The sequence below is a fragment of the Diplotaxodon limnothrissa genome, linkage group LG18 (assembly GCF_057381915.1).
Source record: "Diplotaxodon limnothrissa isolate DT_005_m linkage group LG18, D_limnothrissa_male_GT1.1, whole genome shotgun sequence".
Classification (NCBI taxonomy): Eukaryota; Metazoa; Chordata; class Actinopteri; order Cichliformes; family Cichlidae; genus Diplotaxodon; species Diplotaxodon limnothrissa.
The window spans coordinates 11424539-11441746 of NC_140613.1; the positions used below are offsets into that span (position 1 = coordinate 11424539).

A 17208-nucleotide genomic window follows, 5' to 3' on the forward strand; every position below is an offset into this window, starting at 1 on the left:
ACTTCATGTACTGTATCAGCTGGAGGAATCAGAGCAGAGAAATTCAATGAGTAATGGTTCTGCCTCAACAAGTACTGCTGAACTCCCCTTGCACAATGCGTTTAACCTGCACTTAAGAGGATAACCATGCGCGTTTCTTAACATTGTGACCTGTGTGGGCAAAGGTTAGATTGAAATGTATTTTTTCTGTACAGCTATTCACAGCAACAAATACTTTTCACTAAGGCAAAAGCTCTGGCAAATTGACAGTCAACAGTAGCTTAACTCTTATTTAAAGTGATACTCAGTTGGAGGTGCTAGTGTATATGCTTGCTTCATTTAGTCCCTGCTACTGCACACACTTTTTACCTGAGTCACTGAGATGGTGCAGGTCTCCGCTGACTGCTGCCAGGCACCATTACCTGATGAGTCGGGCCATCTGACTGATGGCTTGCGATTGCTTTGAGAAATGTACAATCCCTCAAATAGACTATTTCTGTCTTCCAATTTTACTTTAATATTTCCCAAATGCCTCTTAAGGTGCTGAGACAAATGCAACTCCACATTCGGCTATAAAGGAGCAAGAATCAGAAAAGGCAATAACTTAAATGTAGTGACTTGACACATGGAAATAAGTCTTTTTGCACAATGTATGAAAATCACATGGAGATTAGACTCTACAGAAGAAGCTCAATTTGAATTGTACACAGTGATTTTGAAAAGGTTATTATTGAGGGACCCATAAAAGCAGCAAAGCCATACATTACACTTGCGCACTTATTGCACATACGTGTGTCTTTGTGTCTGGGTTTGTGCATGTGTTGGAGTGGGTAGTAAGATGTAAGACTTCTCCACCTAGCTCCCTGCAAGCCATGCTAAAACTCATTTAATATTTTAATGTCGCATTTCAAATGTTTTGTAAATGTATCCAATCTTTTTAATTCATTAAGCTATCCTTTTCTTCTGTCCTTTAGGATGCTGCTGGTGCCAAAAAGTATACTTGGGGATCAAGCTCAGATATCTGCTGATTTATGAGGAGTGTCACTCCTCTGCACATCACATCTGACCGTTAGTTCACCTTTTCATCAACTACCAACACTAGCGAAGACACCCCCTTGTTGACACACCTCATCAGCCTGGCAGAAGCGGTGGCAATCAAAGACAAAATAACTGAATGGGGGCTAATAGTTGCCTGAAGCTCCTCACACAAAACTAGCAAGATGCTGCCACAGTTCCTAAATGCTCTATTGCCCCGTTCAAAGCTGCTGTTAAGTTAGAGTGCTATCGTCATTTCTGTGACTAAGCAAAAGACAAAAAAGAGAAAGAAAAGAAAAGAAGAATCCTACAGAAACCATACTGAATGAGATCAGCGATGTTCTTGCCTGTGTTGTTCGCTCTGCAAGCTTTGTGCACCAGTGTGGGCCACGCTATGCAACATTACCCTGCGGTCTGGGGACACTATGACGTGTGCAAGTCCCAGATCTACACAGAGGAAGGCCTGGCATGGGACTACATGGCCTGTCAGCCCGAAGCCACTGACATGACAGAGTACCTGCGAGTGACCCTCGACCCTCCAAATATCACGTGTGGAGATCCGCCAGAAACATACTGCGCTTTGGTGAGTCGTAACCTCGGTTGTCCCCTGATGGAGACAAATGAGGCTGTAGGCAGGATCGCACAGCATACTGGGTCAGGGATAGAGAGCGGCGCATACAAGGCAATGAGCTGCCGCTGCAGCGGAGATTAATGTACATGTAGACCTGTGCATTAGGACAACAGCAGCAACATACACACACATGCTGTTGTGCAAATCTTGGAGATGAATTTGGAGAGACTGGTAAATGTAAAAACAGACAGATGCACAAAACAACTGGAAACCGTTACATGCACAAACAATCTGTAAATATGTCCTTGCACAACTGATGCACAGGCATACACAAATCTGTATGTGTACATTAGATGTACACAAATTTGGAGCCATTTTTTTCCATATTCTGTTGAAATTCTCTTACAAATGTATTTTTTATTTAAGTTTTTGATGTCCTTCCAACTGTTGCCCTTTAGCGGTCATACAAAGGAAAGTTTTAGGATCGCTCTAATAAATATGTTTTAATATCAAATTATACTGGGGCAAAAATATTGTGAAAATGGATTTATTACTAAGTCTAAACAGACAAAGTACATGCAAATACATAAACAAACATCTATCTTTATAGCTGACTGAAGACTGACTGCATCTGTGCAGATGACTGCAGACACACACACACACACACACACACACACAGGCACTGACAGGGTAACTGCACTGGTGCTGGCACTGTTATTAAACAAAGAACAGTGAATGCAGTATTCAGCCCCCTTATCAACCTTCATCAACAGTTCAACCCCAGGTTGCATTTGTTTAGAATCACACTCAAAGTAAGCTGTAAGAGCCCATAGGCTTTAAAGTGCTTCATTAGACGTTATGTTCATGCCCGCCAAGAGCTCGTGCGAGTAAATATTTACCAATTAAAATGGGCATCTTTAAAAGGAGGGCTTTTCTTCTCACAGCTCCAGATGGCATTGAGACATTTAATGCCACTGTAGGATGAAAAAGGAGCTAGTCTCCAGTCGGGTGTGACATTCTGGTAAGCTTTTTTTTTTTTTTTCTCTATCAAAACACAAACTGAAACCTTTATCAGACCAGTAGATTATCCTGAATGTTCAACATTTACATAACACGGGGCGCATAAAGAACAGAACAGAGACAAACAGAGTCAACGTGGTTGGAATACTTTGTATGTTTGTTTGATTTTTCTTGTCAATACAGAATTTGTTCATAGAAAAGATGTCTTATATTTCTTTCCCATGTCATTTTTTTATGCATACTCAGCTTATGTATAATTTAGAAACACTTGTGTTTTATATTTCTTTTGTTGTAATCTATTTTTATTTTTATTATTTATTGATTTTTTATTAAAATATTAATAGCACATGAAATCTCTATCTATTTTGATGTTGGCAAAATACAGAACTAACAAAATATATTGTGGATCAGTTTTCTCCACAGATGTTATGATACACAGGGACAAACTAAAAACAATTTTAAGTAAAATAGTTTCAGTTCAATTTTATTGAGTTGTATTTATATACGGACAAATCGCCACAGCAGTTGCCTCGAGGCACTTTATATTGTAAGGCAAAGAGCCTACAATAATACAAAGACGACAGAGAAAACCCAGACAAACATATGATCCCTTATGAGCAAGCACCTTGGTGACAGTGGCAAGGAAAAACTCCCTTTTAACAGGAAGAAACCTCCGGTTGGGGGTGAAGGGGAAGAAGGCAGGACAAAGACATGCTATGGAAAAGATCCAGAGATTAATAAGAACTAATAATAAATACTTCAGTCTGAAATCAGTCTGTCAAGTGAGTCCAGCACTTAAATTCAGACTGAAATATGTCCGTATTTACAAGCAAATCTGTATGTACGACCCCGTTCACAAGATGGATGGTATCAAATTTTTTGAACAAGCATTCATAGTTCGCATATGATATCATAAAGATTTTGGTGGAATTTACATGTTTCACAGGACTTTTATAATATTTGGTTCTGACTTTGCTACAAAATTTCAGTTCCCCCTTGAGATGCTTTACATAATTTTTTCTATGCGGAACACTTTATTTACAACAGATTACACTGCTAAACAAATGACATCAGCAAAACTTGCTGTTTCGCTTAGGAAGTGCCTAAGAAAACAATGTCATGTTGAAAATAATCAAACTTCGAGGATTTTCCTTCACTGGATGATTGCATGTGCGTAAAGACACAAGTAGACTGTGTTCAGCCACCAAATGAAATAAATTGAAAAGATTAGCTGAGGACAAACCATATTGATCTGTTGTGAGACTTTTCTGCCTCATTGGTAGGACAGAACAGTCCCATTAGTGTAAATTCCAGCTGTATGGTAACTCTCAACTATTCTTGCTTCTGGCTAGAATGCCTTTCACCTCTGACATGAATTTGGGGTCATGATTATCTAGATCATCAAGAACACAGACTCCTTCTGGAAACACTTAAATGCCTGTTGTGTGTTTGATCTGTTTACATGCAGACTGACACCAGTGACCTTATCCACCAGTGCTTCCTGAGACTTTGTTGAAGATGAGAGGAGCATGCAAATCAGCTCTTTCAGCCAATCACTAAGTTGCCTGTTGTTGTGAGCCGACTCTAATCAGTTTTTCCCAGGAGTTGGTTTTCCTCATAGTGGATGGTCAAAGAATCCTCAATGTCTTGGCCCCCATCCCTTTCTCCATGTGTTTATGATTCCCATTTCCTATTTCGATTGCTGCTCAAAGAAGATTTTATGCATATGAAAGGTTCATTAATCATTCAATTGTGTTGTGGTTTTGCTAAAATGACAAAGATACAACCTTTTGAATTAGAGACTCAATATTCAATAATGAGACTCCAGGATATACAGGGTGTAGGAGATGTGTTCTGCATCAAGGAGTTAGCCTTGTTTATATTTTTAGCTGCAGACCTTCAGGGGTTCTTCAGAATGTGTTGGTATTAAGCCTGTTCTCCTACGGTGTGCTATGGCGCTGTCACTCAGTAGCACTCAACACTGGTATTTTTTACTGTACAGGTTGTGTGAAAGGAAGGAAACAATAAAATTGTAATATTCTGTATTAATACAAATGATCCAATTAAATGTATTTAAAAAGTTGCTGGCCAAATGATAATTATACTATTGTACCACTTGGGCATTAATGAAAATTAGCTGTTAAAACAGAGAAACTAAATAAGTGTTTTCAATTACACACCTTTTTTCTGTCTCTAAAAGCCATATTAGGCTGGCTTGTGGGGATCTGATAGTAATTCACTAAAGTAGCAAACCATTGGATCAAATGCAGCGAGAAATGAGGTTTAATGTTCAAGCATTTCATAGATAGACTTAATTTTTTGTAGTTCAAGTGCATGAGCATGGATATGTTTACTCCACAAAGCATAAATTAGCATCAGGAAGATGGATCTGGATATACTGGATAAATAAATTCTCTTTTGCTGAATAGACCACCCTGTCAAGCATTTCCCTCTGAAGCTGCCATAGTGTAGTAGTGTCTGGATTGTACCTTTCTGATTAGAGAACCCAGTGGTTTGGTGATTTGAAACGTGGCAGAAGATGAGAGATACTCTGTGCTTCCACAACATCTAGGGATCTGGCAGTTAATCTAAACGAATGAATGTGAGCTCTGAGTTAGGTGTCATCTGCCCACATGCTCTACGCTATTTTGAGCCATGCTGGTTCAACCACATCAAGTTGGCAATTGTGTAAACATTTCTGAGAGTGATTCAGTAATCGTGCTTATGCCAGCTACTCTGGGTCTAACTGGGTATATTCTTGTAATTCCTCTGAACTTTATTCAGCTCTCTCAGAATGGATGAAAGAAGTTGTGGCTGCCAGTTTGCCACACGGCCCCCTTTGGAGGCTTAGTAAGGAGAGACGAGACGAGAGCTCCGAGTAAGCTGCTTGGAGACTGCCACATTATTGACAGTCAATGCAGTAGACTTATCTTTGCTGGCAATGACAGCAGTCATTGTGGAATTTCAGTCTGTGTCTTACATGCACACAGAATTGGCGTAATAGACTTTAAAAAGACAACTAGATTATGGGGGAGAAAAGGGGACGTAACCTTTGATACATACATTGGATGTGAGGGCAATGACAGATGAATCTCCAAAATGGCTTTTTTCTCATGGCATGTAGGGGCCAGTTCTGTGGTTTCATGAATCAATGAAGACCTATTCTATGAGAAAGTCAAACTACATCTCACTCTGTGACTTTGGTAAATATCCCCCCTTATTTGCCAGCTTCCAGTTATTTTCAATAGATCATGGTGTGCATTTATTAGATTGCAGTGAAACATCTTGCTTGTCAAGTTCAAGTTTCAAAATACAAAATGCTCAGCTGTTAACAAAGCATATATCATGTGTGTTTTTAGGCCTGAGTTGGTGAAATATTTGGTTGTGCAGAGCTTGTAATTAGGGCTAAAACTTGGTAAAGTAAAAAGCATTAGGTCTTCAATGTCAAGTCTGCACTGATGTTTGGATTAATCTGTAACAAAAAGACCTGAAGCACACATCAGTGCAAGTCCAGTGATCCTTATTTTCAGCATCTTTCGTGCTTTTCTTAGAGCAGCTTTCCAGCTACCTTCTTCACTCAACACTTCACACACCACTCCCGTCAGGTCCCTACAACTTACTAAAACAGGGAAGGCTTGACCAGGTGATGAAGAACAGCGGTGTGGGTCAGCCTCCTATGCCACCACACCCTGAACCCACTGCTCCACCCCTCCCCTTCAGCTGTGCCACAAACCACACCCCATCACATAATCACACTCACACTATACCATCAATCTAGTACCAACTGCAAGGCAGAAAAGATTAGATTATATAAAATATGAGAATACATTGTAATTGTATTCTTATGGTTTTGACCAAAATCACTTTTTTACACTACTCCCAGTTATTTCAGTGAATAAAGAAGCAGCATTATTCATTTTATTATTTTGTATAGTTTGTGATCAGCTGTAATCTCTCACTAGTCCAATTTTCTGAGATAAAATGAGGGTCAGCAATAAGTGATGAACGTGTCTGTGCAGAACCAGGTTAAGTAGTGGTATCAGGAGTTATGTGTCTATCTCCAGTTCTGGAACTAACCAAGCAGTTCAGAGGTCAAGCCAGAAACTGTCACTGGACCTCTCTGATCTCTGTACCCCTCCTCCTCGGTGGGGAATTCACTCATCCATGTATTTGTTTGGAGACAGGGAACAGTTGGAGCATTTAACTTGCCGTCACCCCGATGCCCTTGACTCTGTTCTGAACTGGCCCTGCCCAGCACATCATCACCGCACCACTGCGTACCAAGACACCGAGATGACATGCAACATGTCCCCTGACTCCGAGAGAGGAGGAGAGTCATCATTTATTCTTTCACTCGCCTGCCACTTCTTTTGTCTCCTGGCTTTTTAATTTCCTTCTCCCTTGTTTTCTGTCAGCTGATGATGCATAATATCCATGTCTTGTTTGAACATGTGGAGGTTGGATGCTCCATATGAGGTGAGCACTTGACAGATAGAGATATGTCGGCATTATTGCCCCAGGATCTGTGACAGGTTAAATCTTAGAGGGTTGTAAATACAAAGACGGATGAATTATGCATGGAGATATAAAAGAAAATGATGGGCATTGTGGCTTAAATAGGCAGAGTATTCCTGGCTTAATATTCAAAGCATGTTTTCACTCTGATTTAGAGCACATACAGTATTATTGCTGTATATCGTAATTGCTTTATTCTGTTGTCGAGTACACAAAAGCCAGTTTTGACATTTTAATGTGTATATGAAAATACTGCTTCCTGAGCAAAAATGTTACTAATTGTGTTGCTATAATCTCAAATTACACCCCCATGATATTTGCTATCCATATAAAAGTGCATGCCTATTAAGATTATCTATTATCTATTACGAAACGGGAAAGCTTACCATTCTGATTCAGTGAAACAGATGGTTCAGTTCTTATTGTGGATTTGTGAGTTTTACACTCCACTACTTTCACCAGCATGTGATGGAACCAAGCTGGTTGGCACGGCAGATTGTCAGACCGTGATGTTTCTTGACATTATGTTTGCCAACTGCTTTTGAAATCAAGTGAAAATGTGACATACATTTCCACTTAACACAGCTGGGGTCAAGCACATGCAAGTAAGGAAATGCAGGATTTTTCAGCTGAATTACCAAAATGTATTTAAACTTCTATTGTTATAACATTGGCCAGCTGTTTCACAGATTTTTCTTTTTATATATCTCTGCAAATCCTAAGCCTTACATTTTTGCTACATATGTCAGCATGTGTTACCCTTTTTTGTGGGTTTTTTTGTAATTTATCTGCATAACTCTTGATCCATTATCAAAGTGTATTCACTTTGCTGACTCAAAGGCTCTGTAATTGCTATTCATCAAATTGCTTTCTTGCCAAAGTAAGGTAAATATTATTTCCAATCTTTTCATTGGAGCATGTTTAATTTGGATAGCTGGGTTTTCATTTTCCACAGAGAAAGTTATTAAACCTATACTGGAAACATTTAGCAAATAGAATAATTCAATAAAAAACACTCCCACAAACTTCATGTAAGAGAGATTATCGTGAGCTGAATACATCTCAGTACCTCATCATTCTCTGTTTCAACGTCAAAACATTTCATTATGAGTAGTGACACAAAGTTCCACGATTCTGTCAACGATAACCAAACATTATCCATAATTTAAATCTGCCCGATCCCCCCTTCAGAGTTGGTTCATGGAGAAGGTATGTATGCTTTCTAGTGCATTTGTAATGTATTGCTTTAATTTACTTTGAGAAAAAGGACAAAGTCAAAAGACAGAGACAAATCTGGCAAGTAGGGTGGGATGGTTAAGGGAGGGTTGTGTTGGCGTGACAAAAATGTGGGAAAATTCTCAGAATAAAACCCTGTAAACAAGCATGCTTCTGGTCACATACCTGACATCATGTGCTGCCTTTGGGTTTGGAAGCTGCGTGCTTGTAGTCTGAGACCCGCCCTGCATCCATTGTGATGATTTTCAGCACAAAGTAATTTGGATACAGAAGTTGTTGTTTTCCATGCACTTTGAACTTCATGGTACAATGACAGATGCACAAGTAGAGATGAACTCATCTGTATACCAAAGTATTCTAGACTCAAATGTGAGGCCATCTGTTTGACACCTAAAGCCAGAAAGAAATTGTGTCATGTAATAGGACAATGACGGCAAGCACATCAACAAAAAAGAAAAGAATCAAGTGTTGCAATAGCCCAGTCAACTGAAGCCACATTGTCAAGAAGAACGGGCCAAAATTCATACACAGCATTGTGAGTCTTATAAAGTTATATAGAAAATGATTTCTTTGAGTTGTTGCTGCTAAAAGCAGAAAGCTACTGAGACATGGGGTGTACTTAGTTTTTCACACAAACGCACAGTCCTGTGCAAAGTTTCTTTTTCACAAGACTGTAGTAGGAATATGTATCTCAAAATGATTCAAAGGAAATCCACTTACATCATCTATGACACATCTTTTTTCCCATAGTTTAGCCACATACAGTTAGTTCGCTACACATGCAAATGCTAGCACGTGTCAAACTCAAGGCCCGTGGGCCAAATGTTGCCCACCAAGTCATTTTATGTGGCCCACGAGAGCTTGTGCACGATTGTCTTAAAATAAGTTTAGTGTACGCTGCCTAAAAGTGCTCATTGGCCGTAAAGCAGCATGTATGAAACCACAATGCATTTCAGTTATTTGAAACTCAGTGAGCCCTGGTACCAGGGACAAGAAGGAGAACAGCTAGTTTAACGTGATGTACTGCCAGATCTGTTATTTAAATATAGTAATGTGATAATGTGTGGTATCGACAGAAAGGTCAGAATCTCAGCTAAAAGTTTATAAAACCATTTCAATGACCACCAAAAAGCTAAAACAGCAAACAATTAAAGAGCAGGTAAACAGATTCTGCCAAAAGATGTAAACACAAAGCCCGGATCCCACATACAGGACATGCCCATCGGGCATGAAAAGCCAACATTTGACAGCTTCTCAAACTCCAGATTTGGTCACTCTCCAACCGAAAATCACTGAACCAGCAGCAAAAGAAGACCAGTAAACTACACTTCATATTTGAAAAACATTGTGATGAATCCCCACTTACTTTAGCTGTCTTGCTTCCACCACAATCAAATCACACTTCCTTCACAGCTCTACCTCAGTGTGCTTCAAGACTAGTTTCCCACCAAAAATCTTTATTTTCTGTCTTATTTGCTTGCTTATTACACACCGGTCTGCCGTTGTGTACAGTGTTGTCAACCGCTGGTTTTTTTTCCCCCAAAAAATGCCATCTGACAAGAAAGCCTACAGCACCAGACATTTCAGCTTTCACAATTTATGCAAAATGCTGAACTATATCTCTAATAAAACCTCTATGACTTTGTTTCTGTTTTTTTGCTTTTTACTATAGAAATCTCTGGTTTTTTTATGACTAAAGTTAAAAAAAAACAACAACCACAAAAAATGGACAATCTGGACAATGAGCTACCAGAACTACTACTGTAATTTTATACATTTATTTCTTACAATTTAAGTCCAAAGAGTCATGCTGACCGATTTCTTTCTTTGTCACAGCAGCTTTTTCCTTAACAGGTGGAAAAAGTAAAATATGTGACTTTACACAGAAAGGGGAGTGTCATGTGTCCGGGCCTCCTAAGATCAAAGTGGGCTGTGTGTGGTCTGTAACTGTGCTAGCACATTCGTGGCACTCTACTGGCAAAGACATAATACAAACATGAGTAAATGAGCACTTAAGAAATAATTTGTCATTTCACTGGGCATGGTGCCTGTCACTACCAGTGAGCCAGCTTAACTCTTCAAGAGAAGTTATAATTCAGAGCTGTTAATGAAGTGCTTTCCCAGTGAAGATATTGTTGCAGTGACTTCCATGTGAGCATGTTTTGCTTTGCACACCTTGCCTCCTGTAGCTTTTCAGTAAAGACATAAAGGTGACTGGACACTGTCTGCTGCAATTTAAAAAATAAAAAGATATTCTTTCACTATTAAGCTGCATTCTTTGTGCTTTCTCGGCCTTCAGTGCTTGTATATCTATTCAGCATCCTTCATGCTTGACAAGCTGAACTAAATTCTTATTAAGATATAGTAATTGAATTACTCAAAACCTACTTGGCAGCATGGCTTTCTATTGGTGCCCCCTGAAAAAACTCCACTTGGTTCATCCATCTGTGAAAGATTTTTTTTTTCTAAGATGTGAAGTGCATGTGTGTGTGAAGGACTTCCAATCCCTCAAGACATTGCCTATAATTTTGCCTAGAATAAAGGGTTTCAAGCAATCAAGAAGTTCTCTCACAGGGGAGGAATGCTTTCAAAGCAGTAAACACAGAAGTCTTTGTTGGTGAGATGTTTAACAGGTTACCAGTTATTAGTGTTAAAAACACAGCAAATGTTTTAATACAATAAAATGCAAAGTAATGTAAAGTATTAAAGTGTTTGAATTTTTTTATTCAAATGTTTTTGGAAAATAATGTTAGTGCTCTTTTGCCAATTTCCAGAAAAAAAAAACATTTTGTTGAATTTCCAGAAAGGCATTCTTGTCAAATGTCTACTGTGCTGGATATGGAGGATTTAGGTTGATCAGAATGATCAATGATTATTGAGCTGATTAATAGATGAGAGGCAGTGTTAATTCATACAAGGAAATTAATCAGAGAGATTGAGCACACGCACTGAAACAAGCACAGTCTATCTACAGCACTGTGGAAAAAGTGTTTCCCCCTTACCGATTGCTTTGCTTTGTTTTGGTTTTTGCATATTTGTCAAAAATCTTTTCGATCATCAAACAAATTTTAATATTAGAAAATTATTCATGAATGCTTCCATTTTCTATCACTTATCTGGGTTCGGGTCTCAAGCTTGAGCAGAGATGCCCAGAATATCAATCTATAGATATATAGAGAGATATAGCTTGTATATAAAGATGTATAATATTTTTTTTTAATTAAATCAGTGCCCGGATACGAGAAATGGTCCCTGGAGGAAGAGATTAAAAGTTTAACTTGGGTTTGTATAATGTGATTTTTTTTTTTTGTGGCTGGCAAGAATGTCCAAGAATTACATGAGGCCGCATCTGGATATTGGCACCACCTTCATTTGGAGCTAAATGTTCAAAAAGTTGAGTTACAGACTATAGATTCTACATTTTACTGCTTTACTGTTACAGTATCATAAGGTGAAAATATACATCTTCCTTAAAAAGTTATCCTATTTGTTATTTTTTATATTTAATGAAGCAAATTAACTTTCCATTTTCAAGTCTTTAAGCTAAGCAGGCAAACAGCTTATCAATTGTAGCTTCAAATTATCCACAAACATGACCAAAACAATTCTGCACTGTTCTGTTAAGGTGATAATATTTATATTGCATCAGACTTACCATATGTTGCCTTTAAAATCTCAAACAAGTCCAAATGAGAAAAATGAAATTTGAAAAGGTCAGCCCTTACAGAGCATTGTTTTATGTTTTTGTATTTTTTTTTAAAGAATCATGCACTGAGTAATAGGGGTCAGACTTGAAAGACAGAAATGGTTAGGAGATGACAGGCAACTGTTGCAACCCACCTCCCCTTAGGAAACCCAGCCATCATGTTGTCAGGCCATATTGATCGCTGAGAAAGAATGAAAGAGACTGTGCTGTAAAGAGAGGGAGGAAGTGAGAGGTAGAGATGTAAAGTACAGAGGGGAAGAGTGTTCGTTTCCAAAAGTGGCTGGTGCGATTTTATCATGCTCAGTGAAATGGTGACATTTCAGTAATGTTTTATTCCTTACTTTGGCATTTCAAATTAATAAAAGCCTCTAATAACTATGCAGACTGAAAAGATGGAGGTTGAGTTGACACACTATGAGCTAACACACTGATGAACAATGCAGCAATTTCACTCTCACACTCGCCTCATTCTTGCTTTCACTCTTTCAATTTCATCCCAGTTTCTACCAATTTCTTAGAGATGGCCCCTGCATCCCATTGTGAACAGCTAAGGACTGAGTAGGTGTCTTTTGATTTTCTTCTCAATTAGAGTGCACCTAGAACCAGTGATCGATTTCTATCTGATTCCAAGCTGCTTATATGAAACAAATGAGTCAAATCAATAAAATATTGATTTCACGGCAGCTTATCAATGTATACTTAGCCTGTCAGCATTCTGAGGCAAGAATTGGATTACACTTTAATTCTAATTTAGTTTCAAAATACTTGCAAACTGTAGGGCCAAATAGGACTGAAAGTGAGTGCACTGATGCAAACAGTTGCCATTTTGTGGGTTTTATGTGGCAAATGTTAAACAGGACACAAGCCTCTTTACTCAGCAGAAGCAAGTTTACCTGGACTACAGAGTGAAAAATATGTTAATTCCAGTGGAATAATTTGTTTATGAGGTCAAATTACTTGGTATTAATAAGTTTGACTTTGGTGAACATGAACTTCCAGGGCTGAAAACATTTGAACATGCATTTAATGGCAAGAGGTAGATAAGAAGGTGTTACAGATTATACTCTATAGCTGGTATTAGTTCAGAATTATGCCTGAAACAATGGTTTATATGATCTCTTTAGGACTGTTTGGAGTCATTTACTTGCACTTTTGGATTAACTGATTAGATTTAGATCTAATATCAAGGTCATTGTGACCTTAAGTTTGTGGACCACTATTCTGAACCCTGATATGATTGCTCATGTCTGGACAGGTAAATACTGATTTCACTGACACAGGCATGCAAGTAAGACTTTGTATCATGTAAAAACAAAATGGCATTTAGCCAAAATGGAAAAAAAATAATTCATGCAAATAAAAGTTTGCTAGAAGGTGTAAATAAATCACTTCCAATCTCCAAATGTAAACACAACCTACTGTTTTGCATTGCTATGGAAACTTGAGGTGGGCTTCTATTATAAGCAAGTTTCATACTTAATATTTGTGTATAAGACATAAACACAAGATGTGCAAGATATCTGTGACTAAACTGGCAAACAAAGAGTATATGTGCTAAAAAGTATAATGTCAATATATGCAGTCACATAAGACAAAGGCTCAAAATGTAATTCTGTGGTTTTTCACGTCTTGCTGGGTTCTTACTATAGGTACAGAAAACAACTCTTCCAAAAATACTGTCAAAGTATTTGGACAATGATTTTTTTTGTAATTCTGCCTCTGTACAACACCAAAGTGCATTTTAAATTGAATAGTCAAAACGAGGTTGGACTAATCTAGTGACTTTTAGCTTTAATTCAACTGATTTAAAAATACTGCACTAATTATGTAAGAAATACAGGCAATTTTGTAAATTGTTCTCCATTTTTAGACGCTTAAAAATAACTGGACTTTTGAGCAGGTTTATGGCAAGTGAGGGCTGTTTTCTTCTTTCTTTCTTTCATGACAAATTAAGCAGATAAAAAATCTGGAGCTGATTCTTTCTCATGAACTTACATTTGGTAGCTGCCTATTGGAAATCTCAATATGAGGTCCAAAGAGCTGCTGGTGCATTTGAAAGAGGTCCATTATTAAAATGAAGAAAAAAATAAATCTATCAGAAAGATGACAAAAACTTGCTAATAGTGGTTAGAGTAGCAATCTGGTCCACCCTCAAAGAAAGTGAATCTACAGGCCTGCTCAACAACACCAACAAGCCTGAAAGATCACAGAAGACATCTCGAGTGGATGATCACAGAGTTTTTCCCTTGATTAAGAGAAACCACATCTCAGTGTCTAGCCAAGTCAAAAATAGTCCTGAGGAGGCAGATGTATCATTGATGACATCTACAATGGACAGACACCTCCAGCAATAGAAATACAGACAGTTTAGAAAAGGTGTAAACCACTGCTTAAACTCTATAAAAAGCTCTTAAAGGCAGTGCCCAATTGTGGAAAATGATTCTTTGAACATATGAATGCAAGCTTTATGACTTGGATAAGGCCATATTAAAAAAAAAAAAAAAACAGTATTGTTGATCATTTTGAAAATAGTCAAAATTGTATTTTGAGGAAAAAGTTGAAATAATATTTTGAGAAAGACAAACTGCCATATTTGCTATACCCTTTACAAAAAAGCCTTGTGTAGTAGAGATAGTGGAACAAACTGATCAGCCGTCTTGTGATAAAACATACTTCCTCTTTATTGTGCAAGGGTGTAACCATCCTTGCATCTAGCCATGAACAGAAATTTAATTTTGTACAAATCCACTCTTCCAAGTTTGTGTGGTTTTTCTGACTGAGCCGCCGCAGCCGCAGATTTCTGCACCAGCTTTTCAGCATCCTTATACTCATCACCACAATATGTTTATGTGACAAAAGAAAAATTATTTCCTTCCTTGTTACTAAAGCTGATTCTGAAGTATGATTTCACTAACTTAGAGGGTATAGCATCTATGGCAGTTTGTCTTGAAACAACAATTGTAAACACTATCTCAACTTTTATCTCAAAATGATTGATAGTATTTTTTTAATGTGCCCCTAATACTCCTTTGTACTTTCACAAGAATGATGGCAAAATTATGGATAGGGAAAGAAACAGCTCAGTCTGAAGAATAGCATCAAACATAATGGAGACAGTGTTAGATCATGGATCTGTATGGCTGCCAGTGAAACTACTACTATTTATTTATTTATTATGTGAGTGCTAATATAAATAGGAGAATGATTTTTGAAGAGTACAGGGCTATACAGTCTGTTCAGATTCAGCCAGATGGTGTAGAACTGATCACTGATTACTTCACAGTGCAAGTGGATAATGACCCAGAATAAACTGCCAAAGAAAAATAAGTTTTTCAAGGCAAAGAAATTGGATAGTTTGATCTTAACCCAGCAGAGTCTGTTTTTAGTGCTGAACACAAAAATGAAGATAGGCACTCATAAACAAGCGGAAACTGAAGATGGTTGCAGTAAAAACCCGGAGAAGCATCTCAAGGGAAGAAACTCAATATTTGGTGATGTCCATGATGTCCGCTATTTAAAATTATGTTAGTCTGTCCAGCCTGTCCAATTTACTTTTGCACGCTTGCTTACTTTATACAGAATCAAAACCTTTTAAATTTGAGTGGTGTTTTTTTTACACAGAAATATCTGACTGCATTAAGTGTTCTGTCTGACAGGTCTTGACAAGAGAAATATAAATTGTGCCATATAAGTAGGCAAAGAGATAGAAATCTACCAAAGAGAATTAAACATCTTCTATTAATCACTGAAACATCCACTCTTTATAGCATTGCTAAAGCTTTTTATTGAATTCTGACACAAGAGAGGATATATCCCACACAAAGCAGATACCTACAAAGCACACACAGCAATACACAGATACACATGGGTGTATAAACATACACATCCACATATCCACATATACAAGCAAAATCAGCCACACAAATACACAAGTACAAAACACATTAATTCACTTCTCCATATATAAATGCACAAATTTCATACACAGAATCAAGTGCTCACCTCCAACATCCCCCATGATAATAAGGCAGTGTTAAATATACCCCACTGGAACTCTGCCACATGGGATAGATAATGAGGCCAGGTGTTAATTAATGTGGAGTGCGTTTCTCCTAGTCTGTTGACACCCTGTGAATCCCAATCAAGACTGGGGCACTGGATCGTGGTGCGCTTGATTTGCCAAGCAGTGTACTTTAAAAGGCCAGACTGGCTGTGCTGCAACCCTCAAAGGGACTCCTTTGGCAAGAGCTGTGTTCCAAAGGGCGGAGTGTTTGGCATGTGGCAAATTGAAACACGAGCGCCGGGAGAAGTTTGTGTTTTCGTTTTGATCAAACGTCTGCACCAATAACACATTACAACACCCTCCGATATGTTGTTTGCATAACTATCTCATGCATAAGATTTTATCTGCAGTATGCGGTGTCATGCGTGACACTCAGAGGAACATACTGGTGTATTTGCACAGTTTTCTCAAATAACCATTGAGTATATGTCTTATTTATTATCTTTGACGGGTATAAAAACTATTGCTATTACATTTGTCATGGGGCTAAATTTTTTGTCATGAGTTTAAGGACTGGCTAATCTTAATTTCCTGTTTTATTTTGAAAATATTTTATATCTTGTGTCTTTGGTGTCTTTTGTTCTTATCTTTGTTTTCTTGCCTTTTGTAATGTCTGCCCTAATTGTTTTCACTTGTGTGACATTGTCAGTCTCCCCTGAGAATGCATATATAGCCTAAGATCTATATATAAGACCTTTATATAGCCTCTTTCTCAGATTTTTTGTTTTCCATGTTCGGTTTTGTATATCAGTCTGTTTTTCCAACCTTGTGTCCTTGAGGGGTTTTTTCCCCTGCGTTATTTTTTTTTCCTTCGTTAGATTTAATATTTTTCTGCCATCTTTATGTAGCATCTTGAGTTCCTACCTTTTTGTAACTGGTAAATGGACTGGTTCTTATGTAGTGCTGTGCTACTCTATCCGAGCACTCAAAGTGCTTTATACAACTTGCTTCATTCATCCATTTACACCCATTCATACAGGCATTCTTTCTTTGCTTTCTATGCAGTTAAGGGTTAAAGTGAGATTCAGAAGGTGGGGGAACCCTAATATCTGTGCAGTGGCTCAGCACAGGGGGAAAAAAAAA

The 17208-nt window shown here is 38.0% G+C and overlaps 1 protein-coding gene across 1 annotated transcript in view; it reads left to right on the top strand.

Annotated features, from left to right (window-relative positions):
• Nucleotides 1-1339: 1339 nt before the first annotated feature.
• Nucleotides 1340-17208, top strand: part of LOC146613151 (netrin-G1-like) — a 58222-nt gene continuing 42353 nt past the window's right edge. The window contains exon 1 of the mRNA XM_085378228.1: nt 1340-1597. Within this exon, the coding sequence (XP_085234354.1) occupies nt 1340-1597 (258 nt within the window). The remainder of the gene's footprint in view (nt 1598-17208) is intronic.